The 26,190-nt window shown below is 39.4% G+C and overlaps 2 protein-coding genes and 1 pseudogene across 10 annotated transcripts in view; 2 read left to right on the top strand and 1 right to left on the bottom strand.

The window, feature by feature from the left end:
- Positions 1 to 5,313, top strand: part of ORC3 (origin recognition complex subunit 3) — a 68,847-nt gene extending 63,534 nt beyond the window's left edge. For 8 of the 9 annotated variants that reach the window (XM_064360857.1, XM_012444206.3, XM_012444205.3 and 5 more), the window contains one exon: positions 225 to 5,313. In XM_064360857.1, the coding sequence (XP_064216927.1) occupies positions 225 to 330 (106 nt within the window). In that variant the 3' untranslated portion in view covers positions 331 to 5,313. Of the gene's footprint in view, positions 1 to 217 lie in introns of all 9 variants that reach the window. The other variant, XM_012444207.2, reaches the window with a different exon arrangement.
- Positions 5,101 to 24,563, bottom strand: AKIRIN2 (akirin 2). Its single transcript, XM_012444204.3, has 5 exons — positions 23,760 to 24,563; positions 9,218 to 9,361; positions 7,136 to 7,285; positions 6,097 to 6,168; positions 5,101 to 5,847 (listed from the first exon to the last, which is right to left on the bottom strand). Exons 1-5 carry the CDS (start codon positions 23,992 to 23,994, stop codon positions 5,837 to 5,839), a joined length of 612 nt encoding a protein of 203 aa, XP_012299627.1. The 5' UTR covers positions 23,995 to 24,563; the 3' UTR covers positions 5,101 to 5,836.
- LOC135268418 (U2 spliceosomal RNA) lies at positions 16,266 to 16,405 on the top strand (annotated as a pseudogene).
- Positions 24,564 to 26,190: the final 1,627 nt, after the last annotated feature.

The following is a 26,190-nucleotide window of genomic DNA, read 5'->3' as shown; positions in this document are numbered from 1 at the left end:
TACTATGTAAAACATTAGATTTAGGAAGCATTAAGTACTTTTCCATTTATGTTTTATTGACAGTGGATTCTAATTAATGTTTTCCAGTAAGAGTTATAGATTAATTTAGGAGTTTATATTTGAACTATCTGTTTCACTTTACCAACTAGTATTTTAACATTGAGATTTTAACCTCTTTTTGCCAAAAATACAGTATGGCCAGTTTCCTTAACTAAAGCCTCCAGTGCTCGGTTTATTAGAGCTGTTTCTGAACTAGAACTTTTAGGATTTATAAAACCTACCAAACAGAAGACTGACCATGTGGCAAGGCTAACATGGGGAGGCTGCTAGAAAGCAAATGAGCAAAGCCAGAACTATCACATTTAGCTTAAGAGAAAAAGGTGAACTATCATATTTACATATACTAGAGGAGCCCATTTTGGTGAGAAGATAAATGTGTAATCCTCATGTGATGTTTAACCAGAAAAGTACATTGCTAACCCCAAATTGGCATATATCAAAACACCTGTGGAGTACTTTAGACTCTAACAAACAATACATAACTAAAACTGCTCACACGTTTTACTGTACTTTCCACAAAGTCTTTACTAAATTGTGAGTAAATCATTCTTGAACTTATAGTATATAAATGAAATAAATTCCTTTATCCAGGAGTATAATTTGCAGTTGGTTTAGCAGACCTCATTCCTTCTCCCCCAATTTCTAGCATTGGCATTCCTCACTTCAGTGTAGTAGACAGTAGGTAACATGAATATCCTCCAGGTTTGTTTCTGCTGGTGACTACTTAGGTTCCAAAACTGCCTCTGCCTCCCCATTTCCTTTAGTCTTACAACTTAAAAAAAAAAAGATCCAAACTGTTTGGCTTTATGCTTAAAGGCAGTAAATATTCTATTTCTGGATGACCCATCATGGAGCCAGTAAGGCCTTTACAAATCACATCCCAAACAAATAAAAATCAGATGAAGAAAGTAAGGCCTAGATGAATGACATCTCGATCTCTTCCATGGCAGAAACTCAAGACATAATGAAACAAAGTTGGGTAAAGTTTCTTATTTAATACTCTGTTCCTAAGAGAATTCTGGAACTTAAGACTACTCACTAACATCCAAAATTACCATGCATATATTTTGGTTTGCAAACTTTTGAACCTACGTAATTGCAGGATTGTGTGTGTGCATGTGTGCTCACAGGCTTTGAAGAGTTTTATGGGTATCCATTATCCAAAATGCGTGGAAACAGAAGTGTTTTGGATTTTAGATTTTGGAATATTTGCATACCTACAAGTTCAGCATCCAAAACCCAAAATGCTCCAGTGAGCATTTCCTTTGAGCATGTCAGTACTCAAAAAGTTTCAGATTTTGGAGCACTTCAGATTTGAGATTTGGGATATTCAACCTACATAATCAAACCTCCTTCATTTAGGGATGTAAAAGGAGGTATTAATACGAGGTTAGAATAAAGAACACCTTAGACCTCTGCCAACATGGTGGGCTGAGATGACATTAATGGGTCACCCTTCTTACCTCACTCCCTGCTTCAAGCACATAAAAATGCTAGATGAAATTTATCTCAAAAAAATGCCTGGCTAGGCACGGTGGCTCACGCCTGTAATCCCAGCAGTTTGGGAGGCCAAGGCGGGTGGATCACCTGAGGTCGGTAGTTCAAGATCAGCCTGACCAACATGGAGAAACCCTGTCTCTAATAAAAAATACAAAATTAGCCAGGCGTGGTGGCACATGCCTGTCATCTCAGCTACTTGGGAGGCTGAGGCAGCAGAATCGCTTGAACCAGGGAGGCGGAGTTTGCTGTGAGCCATAATCGTGCCACTGCATTCCAGCCGGGGCAACCAAAGCAAAACTCTGTCTCAAAAAAAAAAAGTCAAAATGTTGCCAAGACTAAAAAAGGAGGGGAAACCCCAAGGTACCATAAATAATCAATTGGAAGAACAGCAAAGGTGGCCAGTGTGGACAAGGCAAAGTGAGCAGTAAGAATTCAACAGGAATTGAATGAGATGGGGTGGAGGGCAGGTAATTCAGGGCTCCACAGACCATTGTAAGGTTTCTTTTACTTAGGAAGCCATCTAAGCAAGACTTTGACTTTTAAAGGATCAGTCTGGTTGCTATGAGAGTAGAATAGGATGGGTGAGAGGAGACACAAATGAGGCAAAATAAAGACCAGTTGGGAAACCACAGAAGTAATCCAAGCGAGCTATGATAGTGTCTTGGATTAGGGTAATAGAAGTAGAGATGGTAAGATTTTAGGTGGAACTAAGCTTAAAGGATGTAAGGAGTCCAAGACCATTTCTGCCTGAAAAACAGTCATTAAGGATAACCGAGAGGAAAAATTTCAGAGGCAAAAGTAAGTTTTAGACATAAATTTTGAGGTGTCTAGTAGATACTTAACTGAAGATGTCGCACAGGTTAATATAATCTGATGTCCTTATGATGAGATCACCAAGATGAGTACTAAGAGGAGGTAAGAAGCCCAAGGTCGAGCTTGGGGGCCGGGGGACACATCTACGTTTTATCAAAATTTAGGGAAATGAAGATTGGGCCGGCAGCAAAAGACAGACTGAGAAGGAGCAGCCAGTAAAGGAGAAACATCAAGCAAGTGTAGTATTTTGCAAGTCAACCTAAGAGTGCTTCAAGGTAAAATGCTAGCTGCTGATGAGATTTAACAATGTGGAAATCTTTGATTAGTTTTACTAAGAGTAGTGGAGACGAAGCCTAATCACCTATCAGATGACCCAACCGAGTGTCCAAACTTAACAGCCTGGAAAAGCCATAACTGTGTGATGCAATATGGAAACCACAGCATCACCTTGCACTCTTGCACAAAAAGTTTAACCTGAAACTTACAAAGACTTTAGGCCTAACTTGCAGTTTACAGGAAGTTCAAAGGGATATTAGAAGTTAAATTAATGACACTACAAAGAAAAACTCAACAAGACAAAAGGACTAGTATTTCCAGAAAGTGAAAATCTTAATTGAATCCTGTTTGGGGGATGAGGGTAGTTATTTAAAAAAGAGACATGAAAAAATCTGAAGTGACTTGATGTTAAATTTTAGGTTGGACAATGGTATTATTATACAGAATCACATTCTTAGGAGATGCATGTTTAAGTATTGTCATGTCTGCGACTTCCTTTGAAAGTTTGATACAAAGCAAATATGGCAAACTATTAGTAACTATTCAATTTAAGTGGACCATTATACTATTCTTTCAACTTTTCTGTTGGAGTATTTTTCCTAATAAAACAAGTTGTTGAAAAAAGGAGGGGGTAATAAACTGGAGGAAGTTTAGAAAATTCTTGAGTTTTGCTTTTATAAAGGGGAGCAGTAATCACTAGCAAGGGATATAGGATCAAAAGATTTATAGTAACATGGTTATGCTTTTGGAAGTGATTTAGTAGAGAAAATAGATGCCGTAGAGAGAGGACTGCTGGAGCTGTATCCTTTGCCTGAGACATGGGTTTGCATCTGGTGCTCCTTACCTAGGGCAAATGCAGGAGCAGAGAATTGTGGGAGCCATATAGTCATCAGTAGACAGAGTCAGACTATTAGGGTGCTTTTGTAGAATATTCACTTAACACCAATTACTAAACGATTTTGAAGGGAGTAAAGAGAACCCAAACAGGGCAAAAACAAGTCATTTTCAACCGTAGCTGCTTGGATCACCTAGGCAGCATGTTAAAACAGATTCCAAAAGTTCTCCCCTCCCCTCTTTTGTCTAAAACAGTCTCTAGGGATAAGTAGAGCCTGAGAATCTTCTACCATTTTCTTTAGGGTCTTGCCATAGGCCAAAGACAGCTTTAGTATTTTAAACATCCAATATTTATTTTTCTCAGATTGCCTATTTTTCAAAAAATACAAAGAATTATAGCTATGCGCACTTGTTAATCAGAGATTTACTAAACAGATCTTAGTACAGTACTGTATCAGTACTGCCTTTTACTAAAAGAATAAGATGACTATTAACACACAATTCTGTAGATACTAATTACAAGCAATTTCAGGGATTTGGGGAATTCAGAATCCCTAGGTAGCTAAAATAATCTTCCTATTGAAATCATGTGTGGTTGGTATTTGGACTAATCAACTACTGGACCCATCTAAAGTCAGAGTAGCCTATAAGCTAGGACTTTTGGGTAAGTAAGTGATAATGCAGAAATTTGGCTGTAAAAGAAAAAAATTTTTTTTTGAGACACAGTCTCACTGTGTCACCCTTACTGGAGTGCAGTGGTGCGATCTCGACTCACTGCAACCCCTGCCTCCCAGGTTCAAGCGATTCTCATGCCTCAGCCTCCTGAATAGCTGGGACTAACTACAGGCTATCCTGCTAACCAGTGGTTCTTAGCTAGGAACTCTTTTGTCCTTCAGTGACATTTGGCAATGTCTGCAGACACTTTGGTTATCACAATTGTGGGAAGGGGTTTAACTGGCCTCTAGTGGTAGAGGCCAGATATGTGACTAAATATCCTATAATACACAAGAACAGCCACCACAACAAAGAACAATCTGGCCCAAACTGCCAGTAGTGCTGAGGTTGAGAATCTCTGTTCTAAGACAATTAAATGGAGGTAGAATTATGCACCTTGTTGCCACCCTGTGCTATACCAATGTTCCTCAATCTAATGGACATATTAATTGCCTGGCCACCTTGTGAAACCACTTTTTAGGCTTGTTTTAAACAAAGAATTGGTGAGATGTAATCACCAAAGCTAAAAAGGAAAAAGTAACTTGATCAATTATAAATGTATATTTAAGATTGTCTTAAATTTTGGAAATATGCTATTAGAATTCAACAAAAGAATTCACTGAAGCATTTTTTTGCTCACTTCATTATAAGAAAGCTATGTCTGGAAACCATGTATGGAAAGAGAGTCAAATTTGCTGAATAATACTTTTTCATATCAAGTCCTTAAAAGAAAAAAACTGGATTCTACTGATATCTGAGGTAAAAATTCTATAGCAGTTAAGATATCTATAATATTCTATCAAGGAGTAAGTTACAGAAGAAGGAATTTAGAATCAGAACTCAAGTTTTTTGAAATAGCACTCAAACCTTAGAAAATTAACTTCACTGATTCCTGGAAAATGCTTATGTTTTAAAACACTGACTTTATTCGAATACTACCCCCCATCTGTACATTAAGAAACAAGCAGAACAGAAGTAAATGTTTTATTCTTCCAACTAAATTCCAGTACTACAAGGGCAGTAAAACAATGATACACTGGAAAAAAAATGCAGCAATAAACATTTGTTAAAAAGACTGATAGAATAAATAAAACTACCAAAAAAAAAAAAGAAAATCATATAAACCCACTCTGAAACCCCAAGAAGTCCTGGAATACAGAAATGCCCTCCTTCATTATTTCACAGGAAGCACTGCAGGCTACTTGCTTAATATTGTCCTGGGATTACATTCTAAAATTAGTAACTGGTTACAGCTTGGTTGTAGTGCACAATTAAAATCACACTAACTTCATCTGAAGTGTCATTCTACAGTTTTATTTACACAACCAGTGAAGGGCATGTTCTACAATACCAGCTTTAATCCTTTTCAAACATTAATATAAGAAGCCAAATTGTAATGATACAGCAAAATGAGGCCACTGGTATTAATACAGGTAGCAAAGGTCCACATCCAGGTGGTACTGACATCAGGGAAATTTCCAAAACCAGTTGCTGCTGCCTAAGAGTGGTTGCCACTGACGAAAGCTTGAAATAACCTGTATTCACAGAAGGGGTATTGGCATTGCTGCATGTCATAATTGGGACCTCTTGCAACAACTCAACAAGGAACAAGGCAGCCCACAAATGTAGAATATGTGATTCATGAAACATCTAAAAGGTGAGAAAAGGAAAATTAGTGCAAAGTACAGGTTAGAATCCAAACAAATACTAGATCTTGATTTCCAATATTGCCCCTAGGTATTTAAGTAAGCAAAAGACTTACAAAGTTATGCTGCCTATTTCCTCCATACATTTTCAGTAATTTTGTTAAATTCTCTTTTTGAGTATGAAAATAATTATGTCTTCTCCTTAAAAGATAGTCTTATTTTCAGTTTATAACTTCAAAAGTGAAACACTTACAACTAGCAGGCTGTTCTCCATATCGTCGCATTATTTGATCATGGGTAAACTTCACAAATGCGTCATATTGTTCTACAAATAAAGGTACATGTCAATTATATGATTTGTAAAATGCCTTAACATTAGAGCCAGATAAACTGAAAATACAAAACGTATAGTAAAACAATTCTAAGTTGAAACTTAATCACTTACATAACCTCAGTAGTTCTAATAGTGTATCAAATAAAAACAGCATGGAGCTTACTAGTCAGGAAACCTAGGTTTTAGTCCAATCACAGGATCTGACATACAGGCTAGGTGAGGTTTATTTATTTCCTAGCAATTAAAAACAAGGGCTTTCAATAAAAAGACCTTTCTACTCTGAAAGTTATTGTGTGTGGTCTATGAATGGCAACTGACTGCAGTAAGAAGAAACAGGATAACAAAAGCTAACAAAAAACAACTACCTAAAACCTAATCAGGTATCACAGAAAAAGCTGTTATACATCTAAGCAAATTCTCTTCTCTATAGTAACATTTTAATTCCTTAAGAATCAGAAAGCTTATATTCTATATAAACATTAAATCTGTGGCTAAACATTCTATTTATGTTACCATACATAATAAATTTTATTTACTGCATTTAAATTATCAAATTTTACTGAATTTCTTTGATAATTAAAACAGGACTGCAGTTTGATATTCAAATGACTTACACAGTGACAGCCAATTCGTTATTTTAAATGTCTAGATTGAGGTCAAAGTTATGAAAGATACAAAGTCAAAAATTCCACAACCAAACTGAGGTAAACAACTAACCTCAGTTTTTAGTACAGGGTACGTACTAATATTACTGCTGATCTACACGGCTAACCAATACTCTCTTCCTGAGGTTGCCAAGGGGGCCATGAGCTACAAGGTTTATTTCCTTTCCTGAACCGAAATTTTCTCAAAGAATATACTGCACTAGTGTATAGAAAGTGAAATTAAAGTACACGTAGAAAATAATGCATTTCTTACAACTGAGTTCCTCAGAAACTCTAATAAACACATCTCATACCTGCAAGTTTTGTGTTCAGTATTTCTTCATATTCTTCTCGAACTTTCTCTTCACGTTCTTTCAACAAACGTTCACAGATCATCCCAACCTGCCGTAGAGTAAATAAGGGCTGTTCTTTTTTTAATGGTGAGGATGCTGCAGATGAAGTCCCTATGTACAATAAGGACAAAAAAATAGCACTTGGTTTAGAGCTACGATAGAAAGCAGTTCTTTCTCCAAATGAAGAGATTTCATTTGGGACTCTCTTCAATGTTGATATAAAAGCATTTTCAAATCAGTTTTTGACCATAGCATTTCACAAGTCTTAAAACAGAACCAAAATAATAATTTCATCAGCTGGTGATGCTGGAAAAACACAGCAAGATGTAATCAAGAGAAAAAAGTCTAAAGGTGAGTTGAAAACCTTTAAGACATAGCAAAGCACAGTGGTCCACGCCTGTAATCCCAGCACTTTGGGAGGCCGAGGCGGGACAGGCATTCAAGACCAGCCAGGCCAACATAGTGAAACCGTGTCTCTACTAAAAAAAATGCAGGTTATAAGGAGCAAGTAAAGAGAGGAATAGTGGTGGTACCAGGGCAAATACACAGAGCTAGACGAAGAAACAATTGATGGCAAATGAGTGCTGTACCTGAATGTGTATAAAATACTTTTAGCAGTATTACAGTAGATGGCTATGGCTAGTATCATTCTGAGGTCTCAAAGATTAATTTCAGATATTAAGAAGACAGGAGGCTGGGTGCAGTGGCTCAAGCCTGTAATCCCAGCACTTTGGGAGGCCGAGGTGGGCGGATCACAAGGTCAAGAGATCGAGACCATCCTGGCCAACATGGTGAAACCCTGTCTCTACTAAAAATACAAAAATTAGCTGGGCGTGGTGGCGCATGCCTGTAGTCCCAGCTACTCAGGAGGCTGAGACAGGAGAACTGCTTGAACCCAGGAGGCGGAGGTTGCAGTGAGCCAAGATTGTGCCACTGCACTCCAGCCTGGTGCCTGGCAACAGAGTGAGACTCTGTCTCAAAAAAAAAAAAAAGAAAAAAGAAAGAAGATAGGAGGGATTTTTTGGAAAGATTAGGATACCTTAAGTGGTAAAGGAGGAACACATTTCTGAAGAAATCTTATTTTTTTCTTGAGACAAGAGTCTTGCACTGTTGCCCGGGCTGGAGTGCAGTGGCACGATCTTGGCTTACCGCAACCTCAGCCTCCCAGCATATAGTATTCTGTTAATTTTTTTTTTTTTTTTTGAGACAAAATCTCACTCTGTCGCCCAAGCTGGAGTGCAGTGGTGCAATCTCAGCTCACTGCAACTTCAGCCTCCTGGGTTCAAGTGATTCTCATGCCTTAGCCTCCCTAGGGGCTGGGACTACAGGCGTGTGCCACCACACATGACTAATTTTTGTGTTACCAGTAGAGATAGCATTTTGCCATGTTGACCAGGCTGGTCTCAAACTCCTGACCTCAAGTGACTCGCCTACCTCGGCCTCCCCAAGAGCTGGGATTACAGGCATGAGCCATTGTGCCTAGCCTGTTAATTTTTTATAAAGGCTACAAATCACAGTACTCTAACAAGATGTCCACTATAGAGATATTATATACAGGTGGTTGTCTCTGGTTAGCAGGAATCCAGGTGGTAATTTCTTATCTTGTCCCTTTTTTTTTTTTTTGAGACAGAGTCTCGCTCTGTCTCCAGGCTAGAGTGTGTGGTGCAATCTCAGCTCACTGCAATCTCCACCTTCCATGTTCAAGCAATTCTCCTGCCTCAGCCACCTGGGTAGCTGGGATTACAGGCATGTGCCACCGCACCTGGCTAATCTTTGTATTTTTAGTAGAGACGGGGGTTTCACCATGTTGGTCAGGCTGGTCTCGAACTCCTGACCTCATGATCCTCCTGCCTCAGCCTCCCAAAGTGTTGAGATTACAGGCATGTGCCACTGCGCCTGGCCTTGTACATATTTTTAAGATGTCATGCATTACTTGTATAATTTTTTTTAAAATCAGAGGATATGGTAGCTTAAATAACTAAAGGCAACTTGGACTAGACTTTTCCCACTCTAAATAATAAATTTTATAAGAAATGTTATTACCTGGTGAAGCTGGTCCACTAAGGAGAAATGCATGTGGCTGTGCATCAGAAGTACAACATGGATCTGTCTGTTGGAAACTTGTTTCTAAATGTCTTCTCTTCTGCATTCGTTTATATTCTTGTTTTATGTTGTACAGAATTTGTTCTAAAAGAAAAAAAGTTAAAATTTGTCAAGATAAAAACTTTCACATTAAAAAAACAAAAAGGTTGGCTTTCCAATGATTATTTAGTAGACCAATCTACCCAAAATATTCCTTTCAAATAATATCCAGAAAACTGACATTCTGGTAGGAATTTATTTCAGCAAAAATGGTGACATTCCCTTAGCACATACACACCAATTGGAATTCGGCTGTTCAACAATATCATTCTTGCTAGGGGGGAGGAGAGAAAGCACTGAACAAAGGCAACTGTTGTCACAAGAAAAACTATTTTGCTGAGAACTTTACTAAAGGTAAGAACCACTATTGACGGTTCTCTTTCAGCAAAACCTTCAAGTAGCCCTTTCCCAACAAAAGGTAGGTAAAAATAGATACAGGATCAAAAAAAAAAAAAAAAATCCACCTTTAGAAATCTATCCCAATAAGACACGTGTGCAAGGAAGGAAGGGGATGTGTACAGGGATATTTCTTAAAATACTAAACCAGCAAAACTTTTAAGTCGAATTACCTATCAATAAGTGCACTGACTGGCAAAAATTAAGTTTTTCAATTGAAATAATGGTCAAAGAGTCTGTGAACCAAAACATTTACTCAGATTCTTCAGAGTTTCAAACTCAAAGCTCATTTATTCATCACATAGGACTATTACACTAACAGGCTTTTCCAATTGCCTTTAATGCCTTTATGCCTTTTCCAAGCCCATAAATAAGAAGGAGTGTGGGGGATTATGTGTATTCAAGCACACACCAGTGAGAAGTGATAGTAGGTCAACAAAATGACAAAGTAGATAGGAACTAAAAAAATCATCATACATTAAATGGCCATGGCCAATTATTTTAAGCTCAATAAAACCTAAGAATATTACAGCATTCTGAATCTTGGGGCTGGAGGGTGGGGTGAGGGGGAGACCATGTAAAGTGATTGGTGCATTACAGGTCCTCAATAAATAAGAACCACTACACTACAGTGCAATTCAACCACAATCATAGAAATGAGTAAAACTGTATCTGGCATATCCTTTAGGGTTATCTAAAGGGTTTAAAGGCAATTATATTTTGCTCTCAGAGAGAAAGTAAGCTTCACTCACATTCATCAGTTTCTGCTCAAAGCTATTATTATCCTGATCAAAAGTGCCATTCAAAACATCATAAAGTTTATAACCAGATATTTTAGGAGGTACTAGCTTGGAGTAACTTGACCTTAATATTTATCTTTTGTGTCACTTATACACATTCTTTCATCACCACATAGCTGTTCTCAGATTTAGTCTTCCTACTGCTTCACAAGTTAACCAAAGCACAACTAAAATGTACTAAAAGAATGCTTGTATAATAACAACCTCAGTTTGTTCATTGAAAGCTGACCCAGAATTAAGATACAGTAAAACTTTTAAAAATTTATCTTTGTGAAACACCATACCATCAGATACTTAGGAGCATCACTAACAATTTTAAGGTCTAATTTACAAATGACAAAATTCACCAATTTAAATTTAAGGTATAATTTACAAATGACAGAATTCACTCAGTACAATTCACTGAGTTCTGACAAGTACATACATACAGTTTTGGAACTAACACAACCATGGTAAATAACTTATCACTCCAAAAACTTCTCTTGGGCTCCTCTGCAGCTAATTTACTACCACCATCACCACTCCCCCACCACAGTCCAACACTCATCTGCTATTACTATATAGTTTTGCCTTCTCTAGATTTTCACATAAATGGAATCATAAAAAGTATAGACTTTTAGGCCAGGCGCGGTGGCTCACGCCGTAATCCCAGCACTTTGAGAGGTGGGCGGATCACAAGGTTAAGAGATCAAGATCATCCTGGCCAACATGGTGAAACCTCATCTCTACTAAAAATACAAAAATTAGCTCAAAGTGTGGTGGTGCACACCTGTAGTTCCAGCTACTTGGGAGGCTGAGGCAGAAGAATGGCTTGAACCTGGGAGGCAGAGGTTGCAGTGAGCAGAGACTGCGCCACTGCACTCCAGCCTGATGACAGAGCAAGACTGTCTCAAAAAAAAAAAAGAGTATAGACTTTTATGTCTAAACTACTTTCACTCAGCAAAATGCTTTTGAGATTCATATATGTTGCATGAATCAGAAATGCCTTTTTATTAGTGAGTATTCCACTGTATGTATGTATATACACACATACATCTATCCTTTCTCCTGTTAATGGACATTTAGATTGTTTGCAATTTGGGACTACTACAAATATTCAAGTACCAGTCTTTGGTGGACATGTTTTCATTTCTCTCAAGTAAATACCTAGGAGTGGGAATGGAATGCCTAATCATATGACAAATGAAGGGTTTTATTTTGCAAGACACCGGGCTAAGCCATTTTCCAGAGTGATTCTGGCATTTTGCATTCCTACAATAAATATATTACAGCTCCAGCTGTTCCACATCCTTGCCAACACTTGATATTGTCAGCTAAAGAGCTGGAGAATTTTTAATGCTATTGCCTGCACTGCTTTTTACATCTAATACGCAACTATGTCGCCCAAGCCACTCTGTGCCCTCAAATGCTCTAATACTGGTAACACGTGATCAACAAGGTTATGCAGTGAAGGGTCCAATTTAACTTGGCCAAGCTCTCAACAGCACAAGTAGCAAATAGCTAACTGCAATGGCAAGCCTCAAACTCAATTTATTTCAGCTCAAGGATATAAACAGTTTTGAAGCTGATAACTCAAATTTCCTCAGATTCAATGTTCTACAACTACATTGCTAAGTTCAATCTAGATACTTGGCTGACATGAGCTGCTTTCGTACCAGGTAGATAAAGTCCTTCCATATATTAGTAAAGTACTTGTCTACTTAGTCTTAAGCTCCTTAGATCTGGCCATCTCTTATCAAACCAGCAAGTTAACATTTTATCCAAGGTACATGAAATATCTGACATTGTCTTGCCAACACACTTTACAGTTCACTAAAGAAAAAGAGAGTCCAAGCTTCACTTGTATTATCAGTTGCATATTCCATAGCCTTCCTATTTGACTTATGAGGCATAGACTGAATTTGCAGCAACCACTTAGAACAAAACATGCAGAGTTATCTTCATGACAAGCTACATCACACAAATGGCTGTATATTCTTTCTCTAAATCCTAAAAACTATGTCACTATTTACCAAAAAATACTGCTAAGTGGAAGCCATTATTAGCAAGTACTATGACTCATAGCATTTCATTCTCAAACCTAGTAAATGACACTAAGATTGCTAATAAACTTCTCTTAGCAGGTAGGCGGTATCAATAAGCCAGCACCTATTCCTTTGGAATATTTTTAAAAACAAATTAGAAAGCCAGGTGCAGTAGCTCACGCCTGTAATCCCAGCACTTTGGAAGGCCGAGGCAGGAGGATCACTTAAGGTCAGGAGTTCAAGACCAGCCTGGCCAACAGAATGTAACCCCATCTCTACTAAAAATACAAAAATTTGCAAGGTATGGTGGCAAGTGCCTGTAATCCCAGCTACTCAGGAGGCTGAGGCAGGAGAATCGCATGAACCAAGGAGGCAGAGGTTGCAGTGAGCCAAAATCATACCACTGCAATCCAGCCTGGGCAACAAGAGCAAAACTCCATCTCAAAAAAAAAAAACTTTAGATAAATGTGGAGAGAAAAGGCCTCTTTTTAGTTGCCACTGATTACTTAACAAATCCAGAACACCATGAATAAGGTCAACAATATAACAGGAAAAAGTAGTTATGGGAAAAAAAAGGTATAATGGAATTGATGGGGGAAGGATAAATAGCATCAAGATAGGACTGAGCAAATGAAAGAACATAGAATTCGAAGCAACTAAAAATAAGTTTAAAGGAGAACAACAAAGGAAGGGGGTGGGGTGTCAAAGTATCTTTCTAGGGTCCATAAATTTAAGTTCTAAAAATCTGACATGTGAAACTAGAAACTTTTGCTCCAGACCCATAAAGCTTTACTATTTTCCTCCAGGCATCATTACTAGATCAAATATTAAGGTTTCGCAAACAGTTTTAAGTTTAGGTGTATGCGGCCCTTTTGTATCATTTTATAGACCAATACCATTTATTTCTCCACGGACTTCTTTGGAAAACACAAAATGAAAGTGGACCTACACAGACAATTGAAACAATGGGATTAAAAAAGAAATCTTGAAAGTCTGCCAGTTCTATTCAGGAACACAAATGATATGGAAAGCTTATACATAATTACATACAGAAAACTTGCAGTAGCCATTAAGACTTAAAACTAAGATACTGTAGGCCAGGCACGGTGGCTCATGCCTGTAATACCAGCACTTCTGGAAGGCCAAGGCGAGCAGGCAGATCGCCTGAGGTCAGAAGTTCAAGACCAGCCTGGCCAACATGATGAAACCCCATCTCTACTATAAATACAAAACTTAGCTGGGTGTGGTGGCAGGTGCCTGTAATCCTAGCCTCTTGGGAGGCTGAGGTAAGAGAATCACTTGAACCCTGGAGGCAGAGGTTGCAGTGAGCCAAGATCTCGCCAGTGCACTCCAGCCTGGGTGACAGAGTGAGACTCCGTCTCAAACAAAACAAAACAAAAAACTAAGACACTGATCCACAATAAAAGAGCGATGTAGAGTTCTGAACTACATACTAGATATTGTCATGACTACTTCATAAATTAAAACACAACTTGGGTTTGCTATGGAGACTCATCTTTATTAATTAGCTATTTTCCCAGGATCATCTCTTCAGAAACTAAAACAGTTCTTATGTCCTCCTTGAAGGAATCTTAAGGACAATATTCTTATCCAACCAAGAGCTATTTGACCAGAAAGAATGAGCTGATGCCATTTTAAATTCACTTTAAAATCCTATTATTTCACTGGTATATATAGCCAGTGATTACTTATTTGAAATAAACGATTCAAGTTGTTAAAACTCTGCAGGTTAATATTAGTTTTACACCTCCAGTTTCTGTAACACTAAGGGGATACATTAACCTTATTGCTTTTGTTATGTAGCTCCGAACTACTTATAAGAATTTTCTCAAATAACTTACAAGCTACCAAAATAAAGTAATAACAAAGAAAGCATGGCTGCATGTGGTGGCTCACGCCTATAATCTCAACACTGTGGGAGGCCGAGGCAGGAGGATCACTTAAGGCCAGGAGTTTGAGACCAGCCTGAGCAACAAAGCAAAAACTCTATCTCCACACAACATAAAAAATAAAATTAGCCAGGTGTGGTGACTTGCCCCTGTAGTCTCAGCTTCTGGCAAAATGAGGCAGAAAGACAGTTCAATCCCAGGAGTTCTGACGCTACAGTGAGCTACAATGGCACCACTGCACTCCAGCCTGGACGAGAGTGAGACCTTTTCTTTTCCTTTTCTTTTTTTGGAGACAAGAGTCTCGCTCGCTCTGTCATCCAGGTTGGAGTGCAATGGCATGATCTCAGATCACTGCAACCTCTGCCTCCCAGATTCAAGTGATTCTCCTGCCTCCTGAGTAGCTGGGATCACAGGTGCCTGCTACCACGCCCAGCTAATTTTTGTATTTTTACTAGAGACGGGGTTTAGCCAGGTTGGCCAAACTGGTCTCGAACTCCCAACCTCAGCTGAGTCACCTGCCTCGGCCTGATGAGACCCTGTCTTAAGAAGAAGAAGAAAAAAAAGGAGGCCAGGTGTGGTGTAATCCAGCTTCACCAACCTGAAGAAAACCTGTCTCACTAAAAATACAAAAAAAAAAAAAAAAAAAAGCCGGGCACGGTGCCTTAGGCCTGTAATCCCAGAACTTTGGAAAGCCAAGGCAGGCAGAACATCTGAGGTAGAGTTCAGGAGTTCGAAACCAGCCTGACCAACGTGTAGAAACCCCATCTACTAAAAATACAAAATTAGCCGGGCATGGTGATGCATGCCTATAATCCCAGCACTTTGGGAGGCCAAGGTGGGTGGATCACCTGTGGTCAGGAGTTCAAGCCTAGCCTGGCCAACATGGCAAAATCTCATCCTTCTCTTCTAAAAATACAAAACAATTAGCCGGGCATGGTGGCACATGCCTATAATCCCAGCTAGTAGGGGGTGCTGATGCAAGAGGATCGTTTCAACCTGGGAGGTAGAGGTGAGCCAAGATAGTGCCACTGTACTCCAGCCTGGGCAACAGAGCAAGACTCCATCTCAAAAAAAAGAATTAGCATACCTGGAAATAGGATTTGCAAACTGATGACTCACAGGCCAAACTCAGCCCCCCAGACATGATTTTTTTTACAAACACGTTAATTTGTGGCCATTTAAAAATTGGGTGGTTTTACATAAAAAGTCAAGATTTCTGACTACTCTTGGGGAAACTAGATAAAATAGCAAAACTCAGCTGAAGATGAAAAGTGGCTGCTACCTTTTGTGCCTAAGTTCTCGAGTGCTTCTACAATTTTAATGCACACACAGATCACCTCTGGATCTTGTTAAAATGTAGATACTGAAGGGTGGAGCTTAAGACTCTACATTCCTTATGAGGTGATGCTGCTGGTCAGGACTGGAATTCACTAGTTCCCTCCTACTTTAAATCATTTCTATGTCTAGAACTATGGATATTTAAGTTTCTAGCCCCTGTTTAATTTTTTTTTTTTTTTTAAAGATGGGGTTTCACCATGATGGCCAGGCTGGTCTTGAACTCCTGACCTCAGGTGATCCACCCACCTCGGCCTCCCAAAGTGCTAGGATTACAGGCATGAGCCACCACACCCGGCCAAAATAACTCTCTTAATGTGACCATTTTTTAAAAAGTGGTTGGTTTACTATTGGACATACTAGGGAATGGAGAGGAAGGAAAGGAAGATATTAGCAGCAAGGTCATTACAAGTACAAAAACACCTAAGCTAACTTAAAATCATTTTGCCACCCTCACCTCAATGGTTTTTATAGTTCTAAGTTCATTGCTTCTCAGCCTTTTGGCTAAGATCAAGTGTAATTCTATGTTACCACTTAGAAAAGTTCTTCTAGATAATAATATTTTAGTGTGAGGAACAAGGCAATCTCCTATAATACAGTAATGTTTGAAAATGGCTTTCGTGGCCAGATGCAGTGGTGCACACCTGTAATCCCAGCACTTTGGGAGGCCAAGGTGGGCAGATCACAAGGTCAAGAGATCAAAACCATCCTGGCCAACATGGTGAAACCCTGTCTCTACTAAAAATACAAAAATTAGCCAGGCATGGTGACGCACGCCTGTAGTCCCAGCTACTCAGGAGGCTGAGGCAGGAAAATCGCTTGAACCCTGGAAGTGGAGGTTGCAGTGAGCCGAGATCACGCCACTGCACTCCAGAGCGAGACTCTGTCTAAAAAAAAGAAAAATTGGCTTTCTTCAAACTTAACTGTACATTCTACTCTTCATTTGCTAATCAGTTCAACAAAAAGAAACAAAAAAATCAACTCTTCCAAGTCCCTCCCTCTCATTCCGTCTAGTTTGATTTTTTTTGAGTGAGTTTTCTAAGAATTAACATTAACAGAAATGAAAACGAATGCTAACCAAAGTGAGAATACACATCACATACTGAGACAATTTCAGAAACTTAGTCAGTAAACAAACTTTAACACTTTAAGGGAAAAAAACTACTTTTTCAAAAGTGTGATTTAATCAGTAAGCCAGTTTCAATACTTAGGCTGTCAAAAGGGAAATATTAATGTGAAAAAATGTTAATAATTAAAATAGGTCTATTGATAAAGCATAAGTGCCAGCTAACAGAGTATCAACAGTGGCTGCTCTATCATTGTCTCTCAAGAGAGACTCTTACTCTTCTTTGCCTAGCCAATACCGTATCTGGAACTCAAATGAGGTTATAAGGGTTTGAACAAGTGACTTCTAGAAGAGGAATTTAAATGTTTTAATAATGTTAAGAAAATCCGGGTTCATCAAAATATCTAAAAAATCAAATCAAAAGTTGTATTTAATGGAAAGATCACAATGTTAATAAAATCACGATATCACTAGTATATCTCAAGATGATCTGCCTAAGACGCTTGAGACAGATAAAAACTAATGACTTAAGATTTTTTAAAAGAAGAAAAGCTACACTCCAAGACAAACTAAAAGTATATTATGAGCTGCTCTCTTAGTGCTAGAAAGTCCACCACCCAACAAAGCCTACCATCACAAGAAATACTACAAAATCTGTCATACTGTAAAATTCTATCAGTAGGCCTAAAATAAATATTAACGTTGACAAACTGACATATACTAGAATTTTAAATAACCTGCAAGGATTCCCTGCTTAATATAGCTACAATATCATCTCATGTGAGAAACTTGCTATAACAAACAATTCAATTCCTTTAGAAATTAAAAAAAATCAGATGATATTAAAAAGTATTTTCTCCTAAAAATCCTGTAAAATGTTTCAAAATGTTTCTTCCAATGAGCAAATTATCTAAAAGAAAAATTCTTATATGTAGGGCTACTTAAAATATCATTTATGTAATCCATGTTTCTCATCATTATCCAGAAAAACGAATACTGAGAAGTATACTTAAAGTGCCTCAGAAAAGTATTATTCAAAGTCTTAAACTAATTGCAGTATGTTACAACTCACTTGAGTCACATTTCTTATCAAAAATGTTACACATTATGACAATGTCACAGAACAGTCTAAATAGAAAATTTGGTACAGAATTACAGGGTAAAACAGAAATTACATTTTTTTTTTCAACCACAGCAACTCTAAGAACCTTGGGAAATGTCAAGACTTGATTAACTCAACAAATAAATTTAGCATTTTAAAACTATTTGTGATAAGATATTAAGAGGGACAGTATGGCAGGTAAGAGTAACTTGAGGGCTATTTTCAAGCCACCATATACAAGTCTCATATGACTCATCCTAGCCAGAAATTCAAGACATTCCTGTGAAGTCATGGCTACAGTGAGACTGTTGCTGATGGGGGTATCAGCATACACTATATGTGTTAGAGTGTATTTAAATAGTGTATGTTCAGAAAGCTAAGAAATACTGGAGGTAAGCTGAGTTCTACAATCCTGTAGTCGGCAATAAAATTAAAGATGCAAATCCATTTGTGAAGACTTCTTTAACAATTTCAGATGCCTGGTTGGTCTTTAATAGGCTTAAATAAGTACTTTCATACCTTTTTGAAAGCAGGTAGTTTTCTCAAAGGCAATCCCTGCAGTTTCACATCTGCAGAGAACATTCTGTGAGTCAACAGCGCTAGGCATGGCAATAAATACAAGGACTACAGGGACCACAAATTGCTGGTTAACTAATTCAGTTACAGGTAGTTGAAAATACCCACTCCCACTCCCAATACCATTATCTAGTTTCATGAGGCAACTATGTAAGAGGCCCAAACTTAACCCATGCTGTATCGCATTCTTCTTTAATAAGGAGAAATCTTTTCAAATAGGAAAGATACTCAAAACTGGGCACTTCCACCGAAGCTTTTATTCTCAATCTTCCAAAACGAAAGCTTTCTATCACTGTCTTTCTAGGTCTATCAAAACACTTAGCAGAAAAAACCTGCCAGGCACAGTGGCTCAAATGCATAATCGCAGCACTTTGGGAGCCCAAGGTGGGCAGATTGCTTGAGCCCCAGGAGTTTGAGACCAGCCTGAGCAACACGGTGAAACCCCATCTCTACAAAAAAATACAAAAATTTGCTGGGCATGATGGCACATCCCTGTACCCCCAGGTACTTCGGAGGTTAAGCCAGGAGGATAGTTTAAGCCCAGGAGGCAGAGACTGCAGTGAGCAGAGACTGTGCCATTGCACTCCACCTTGGGTGACAGAGCAAGACTCTGACTCAAAAAAAAAAAAAAAGACCTGATTAATATGTACTATAATATTTTTCCTATAAAGCCACTCAAAAACTGAAGAAATTTATATTATTCTCCTTTACACCTCAAGTTATGGTTCTGTGGCAACTATAGAGCCTAGTACCTTCCACACCAAAGAGGGGCTAACCTCTAATCTAGCCATGTTTACCCTATGTGTTGCTGTGCTCAAGTTACGCTTTATTTTCCTACCAAAAAAAAAAAAAAAAAAAAAAAAAGCAAGCTGGGGGCAGCAGCTCGGGCCTGTAAACCCAGCACTTTGTGAGGCCAAGGCACATGGATCACCTGAGGTCAGTAGTTCAAGACCAGCCTGGCCAACATGGTGAAACCCCAACTCTACTAAAAATATTAAAAAATTAGCTGGGTGTGGTGGTGCACACCCGTTATCCCAGCTACTCTTCTAGGTGTGAGAATTGCTTGAACCCAGGAGATGGAAGTTACAATGATCTAAGATAGCACCACTGCAGTCTAGCCTGGGCGAGACCCTGTCTCAAAAAATAAAAATAAAAAATAAAAATAAATCTTGATACCAGTAATGAATACGATTGCAGTTTTTAATGGCCATATACGCACAGGATTCCTAAATGCATAATTCATAGAAATATGAAATAACTGCAGCTACATACACAGTCCTAAACAGAGTATCAGGTTTAAGATTCAAAGTACAAAGACCATTAAAAACACTTATTTGCCAAATCCAATGAGAAACCAGGAGCAACTTAACAGCTGTCTAAATAACCACAAAATATTAAAAAATACTTCTGGCTCAATATAAATGACATCTGAAGTGAGATGCTGCCTCCTCCAACAGACATCTCATTTGTTTGCCTAGAACCATTTATATTTCATTTCAGCCAGCTGGTGTCTCCGTTTGCAGGCACGCATCAATGTCTGGTGAACAATCTATGTTCCTGTAAACCCTTCCCCATTCACAAGCTGTAGTTTCCATTTTTAACGGCAAGTTTCCAGCAAGTACAATGAGTTCTCACAAAGGAACTTAACTCTTCACTGAATTCAATTCCTAAGGCAGACTAGAGTAATGGTATCAAGCCATAAACAATGTGAATTAATGTGCCTAACAAACTCACAAATATGTTAACATTCACAGAAAGGTATCTTCAGACTGTTAATTCATTACATAATAATGAAAACAATGTGTTGGATTTGACTGACAGTCTCTCATAATGTTGCGTAATATTTTGGTTTTATTAAAATAATTTCTTTTGGGGATGTCATGACAACCTTTTGGCTAAATGGTAATATTATGAGATGTTTGAAAAACCAATTGTAAAGAATACTTTGAATTGGTTTTCAACTAACTTACCAGGATAAGTACTGATGCAGCTACTAGAGGCATTCATTTCCCCAACCCTTACTTCAATGCTTCTGCTCCCCCTCCCCTTACTTCCACTCATCACTTTTCCTTTCCCATACTGTAAGCTTCATTGCTGACGCTTCACAAGAGGGTAAGCAAACTATTTCTGTAAACACCAGAGAGTAAATATGGAGTTTTGAGGCAATACACTCTCTGTGACAACTATTCAACTCTGTCATCGTCACCTGCAATGAACAGTACTTTAAAAAAAAAAAGAATGAGCACAGCTGTGTTCCAATAAAATTTTATTTATGGACACTGAAATTTGAATTTCACATAATTCTCATGTGTCACAAAATAATTTTTTTTATTCTTTTCCAACCATTTAAAAAATGTAAAGAACATTCTTAGCTCTCAGGCGATACAAAAATGTGGCTGTACTTTGTCAATCATCCCTAGGCCCTGGACAGCATTTCTGAATTAGAGTAACACTTAGGTGTCCCAAAATACAGGTTTGGGATAGCTGTGTGTTAAGGAGCCCCTAAAAAATTCCTAATGCCAATTCGCATAATAAAGGCTTTAAGCCCTGCTGTTAAGAAAGCAAGCTTAACTTCTTCAGCTCAGCTAGTCCTTCCTTTTTCCTAGTATTAAGCTGCAACAGTTGGAAAAATATTTAAATAAGTCAAGTCAAACTTTGGAATCACCTTCCTGGAATGACTAAAATGATAGCTAAGGTTTAAAACAGACATCCAAGTTCCTGAACCTAATAAAGCCACAATATGACTTCAGTTATGCCATCAGAAACTTAAACTGTAAGCATCTAGAGAAGAGCAATGATAAAAAAAAGTGTACACATGCTCTGAAAAAAAATTCACTTTAGTGTATTTTAACTCACAGATGTGAAAGGAAAACAGAGTTCCCACAAGTTCGCCAATCTCAATTTGGTAAGCCACTGTCTACTTCCAATACTAACTACTCATTTTAGTTAATGACAGATGGGTATTCACTCCCGTAAAGTTGAAGAATAATCGGCGTTGAAATAGGAAGCTAAAAATCAGGTGCTTGAGAAAATTATTTCCAAGTTTAGTAACATCAAAATGGGGCAGCTCTTTGACACCTGCACAACACTGCAGCTCCCATTATGACATTACTAAAAGCACACAGGAGCATACCCCAAATTGGCCATATAAACAAAGTCAAATTAAATTACATTTAGAATGTCATTCAAAACTACAATTTACAAAACTAATTTTCGCAAGTCAAAACTTCAATTTTAACTTGTTTTCTCAAGTCAATTTTTTACGAAAATATTCAAATTAGTTGAAATAACTTTTAGCAGACTCAGAATCAATTACGATGTGATTTTAGATTTCAGGATATGATTAAACTTCCAAAGTAGATATCAAAAAAAAAAATCTTGAAGAACAGAATACCAGTATTTTGGAAAATGAATGTGAATCTGAATCAGCTGGCTTAAACAATTCCAATAATTGCAGTCGTTTTACTATGATAGTCCAATTAATTTAAACTTGAGACAATATGGAGCCAACCATATTAACCAATGCTACCAATATGCCAATGAAAAGACAAGTTTATAAAGGATCACAATTCTTTCTGAGTAAGTGCCCTTTAAAGGTGGGAGGGGGGGAACATGTTATAGCCCCCACTGGTTTACATACATGCCCGAGATTATTTTGGCATTGAGATATAGTACTTTAATTCCCAAACCTAGCACTGTATTATCTAACTTTCTCGACTGAAATTTATTGCTGGTTAGCTACTTCATGACTTTATTTTGAAATGGCCTTATTAGTTAAGTACAGATTCCATTTCCATTTCCAATGCTACCATTTCACTAAAAGACAAATTCCAAAAATATCAACCACCAGTAGCTCATTCTTGACACTAGTTTCCTTTTTTTTTTTTAAAGTAAAGCCTAATAATTAATCAACGAATGCCTTTTCAAGCTAATTAAAAGACAGTTTATAAAGGTCATTAAATAAATTTATCTGAGAATTCCCGTGAAAACTACAACTCTAAAACAGTATGTTCTTAAGTTAGATCAACTATTTAATCAAAAATGGTAGCTTGCGTATTCGAGGGTCACTCCACGGATTTAGAAACTATTTTAAAATGTGACTTAAAAAAATTAAAGTCAATTTCAAATGGAAGTTACAAATACAGAGGTATATACTTCACTTTTTAAAGCTAATGATGAGACATTTACATCAAGCTATGAAAAGGCTTTGTGTAAAAGGTAGTATTATTACTTCAGACTCACACAGAAATCTTTGCATGCCACACACAAAGGAAACATTTACACTTCAAGTCCACAAAAGCCTATCCTAGGACTGTGCCAGGGGCACACAAGGATTTCAAAGTACAGAAAAAACTGGGCATACACATGCCTTACAAAGCAGCCAAAAGACATTCCCCATAGTCTCCCTCTCAGGAAATGTTTCAAGATGAAAAGGAAAAGTCTGAAGTCCCTCGGAATCTTGGGTTGATTTCTTCATTATTCTCAAGGCTAGGTTGTTTTTTCCCAACATACTTTGTTGGGCAGAAATAAAGCATTTCTAAATAAAAGCAACTCCTCAGCCCCAATTTTCAATGCAATATGCTTATTAAAAGTTCAAGATTTCTCAAGGTCTAGACGTATAGCGTGATCATATTACAGTACACGGGAAGAGCATTTTCTTTGTTGTTGACCCTGCTAGGGAAACAGGTCTTGACTCAGCCAAAGTGGCGTTCTTGTGGGTGATTAATGACAGGCCTAGATCTCGCCCCAGTGACATCCATCCCCACCCCCCACCCCCACTATACTAAAATCAGCCATGTCTGAACTGGAGGAGGGGCTGTTGCCTCGCCTCAAACCACCCAGTCCCAGAGTTAATAGCTGCAACCAATCGATTACGGCAAGCACACATAGAGACGGGTGAAATGTGACCTTTCTCGCCTAAATTTATGAATAATATCGCCCTCTCTGATCATTTCCGCTGGGGCTCTAGCGACTACGGAAACAATTCTAATCATTCGGCCCAAAGAAAAAGATGTCCCTGTTCTACCCAACATCGGCAAGGCAAAGCCCCTACCCACCTCCAAATACTACCCGCCTTGACATCAGGCCATTTCTATTGTGTCTTATTAGGTCCTCGGGCTAAGAAATGTGGCCGCCCGACTACTTTGCTAAGAACGAGAACCACAGTCCGGTACCCCCTCCCCAAGGACCCCTGTTCTCTCGACCACCCCGGCGGCCGCGGGGCCGGGTCCCACCTGTGGTGAGGCGGGAGGAGACGTCGCCGAAGGGGGATGGCTCCATTCGGAGATACTTCTGCGGCGAGGCGGCCGCAGCCGAGAAGGAGGCGGCGGTGGCTGCGGCCGCCGACAACGGGGAGGCAGCGGCCGAGGTGGGCGCCGACAATGGCGCACATCGCCTCCGCTTCGGGGACGCCGGGCTCAACAGCGGGTCGAAATCCAGAGTCCTTTTGAGAGTGGCTCCACACGCCATGGCCCTGGGCAGCTGAAGCGCCGGGCTCGGGTGGGGTCGGGGAGGGGTGACGAGAGGAAGAGGGCGAGGGAATGGGGGAAGAGCGGGAACTCGAGGAGAGCCTACCCGACGGGCTCAGGAGCCAAGCGGGTCGCGAAGCGCCGGCTAGGGAAAGGAGAGCCGCCGCCGCCGCTGCCTCCGCGGCAGGGGCAGTGGCCAGGGACAACCCGGGTGAGAGCGGGAGGGGCGGTGGCGGGCAGCAGCACACGCCAGTCGCGTCAGGGGGGCTCTTCCGCCTCTTCAGGCGCGGCTCCCCCGGGAGAGGCTCCGGCCGCCCCCGCCGTCCGCTCGAGCTTTGCGCCGCGCCTGAGGCGCTTCTGTGCTGAGACAGATCCTTTCTGAAGTCGGAAACAGCACCGTGGGGTGTGAGGCTGGAACGCAGCTCCTAATACGCCCGTGTACGGTTAGTAGCTCGCGAGCGGAGATCGATGCAGAGCGATCGCGAGGTGGCTGCGGCAGCAGGAGCGCAAGCGAACACGTCCAACCGCTTCCCCCTCCCTCGTAGAACTCTCCCACCCGCCGCCGGTCCCAATATGGCGTCAATAACAACGCCGCCGATTCAAATCCGGCGGCCTCAGAGCGCGTGCGCATGGGGGCGGGCCAAACCGAGCGTGCATTTCGGGAGTTGTAGTTTTTGGCTGTGGGGAGGAATCGACCTGAAAGGCGGGAAGGGAGGAGTCACATAAACTACGACTTCCGTCATGCAAGGCACGCGATTCCGAGTTCCGGGTTGAAATTTAAATCCCCCTACACAGCTTGAGTGTAAAAGGAACTAAGCAAAAGAGAAAAAAGAAAAGGTTCTGAGACTGTGGGAGATGAAAAAGCAAACTGGTGGGGAAAACGACCTAAGCGACGTAGAAATCTTTTAAGATTCTTCGCATAGTTGCTCCCACAGTGATTTAAGATTTGGGAAATAATTATTCAATCTATAGTCAAAGTTAGATTAATTTCGGTATCGACAGTACCCAAAACAAGACCTTTCACATGGAGAGGACAGGAGGAGATAATGAGATTATGAAACCTATTTAGGACTGAAAGGGAGAACAACAATAATAGTATCAGGTTTCAGGATCCTAGATTGAACTCGATGCTTTGCCCTTCCCAGGTAGCTGCTTCATCCACTAATTAAATTCTGTAAAGCCAGCTTTCTTCTGTAAATGAATAGGATTTGAACGACTTACAGAACCAAATTCTTTCGCTCCGGGTAAAAGCAAGTGATATCAGACATTGTATTATTTCTGTTGAATATTGGTGCATTATATTGTGAACTTTGGTACAAAACTAATCAAAAGATAGTGAAATGTTTAGGTAATAGATATTGGATCCATTTTGGAAGCAGAGGGGAAAAAAGTGTTTTTAAAAGTTGTACTTTTAGTAAGATACCTAAAGTAAGAATCAAATACAGTACTAATTTAAAAAGTGATATATGTAGCCGGCATGGTGGCTCAAGCTTGTTATTCCAGCACTTTGGGAGGCCGAGGCAGGCAGATCTGAGGTCAAGAGTTCCAGACCAGCCTGGTCAACATGGTGAAACCCCCGTCTCTACTAAAAATGCGAAAATTAGCCGGGTGTGGTGGCGTGCGCCTGTAATCCCAGCTACTTGGGAGGCTGAGGCAGGAGAATCGCTTGAACCCGGGAGGCGGAGGTTGTGGTGAGCTGAGATGGTGCCACTGCACTCCAGCCTGGGCAACAGAATGAGACTGTCTCAAAAAGAGGGGGCGGGGGGAGCAGAGAGAGAGAGAGAAGAAACTAACACCAGTGCAATAGGAAACAATTTTGTGAATACCAACTGTCAAATGATTATAGATAAATACCAATTTCCAATGTAAATACTGATTTCCAATGCTCATTTATGCTTGTCGTTTATTCAGTAACAGATGTTTTATACTCATTTTGTCTATTATTTTAAAACCATATTTGGAAGTAGTTCAATATATTTTTGTTTTATAGAATTGTCCAGTGCTTCAGAGATCAGCAGTCCTGATCACAGTGTCAACAACTAAGCCCGGCTAATTTTAATCTAGGATATTTGGAAATATCCTACATTTCCTACATTTGGAAAATCTTTTGAAAAAGATAAGCATTTAATGAAATAGCAGCTTAACTAAGATACCTACAAAGTAAATTTCTACTGAATTCTAAACACTATGAAATTCA

Source organism: Aotus nancymaae, unplaced genomic scaffold (genome assembly GCF_030222135.1).
Source record: "Aotus nancymaae isolate 86718 unplaced genomic scaffold, 86718_ANA_hifiasm-v0.15.2.pri h1tg000040l, whole genome shotgun sequence".
NCBI classification, from domain to species: domain Eukaryota; kingdom Metazoa; phylum Chordata; class Mammalia; order Primates; family Aotidae; genus Aotus; species Aotus nancymaae.
The sequence above is the reverse complement of the archived record's forward strand: the minus strand, read 5'-3'. Positions and strand labels throughout refer to the sequence as shown.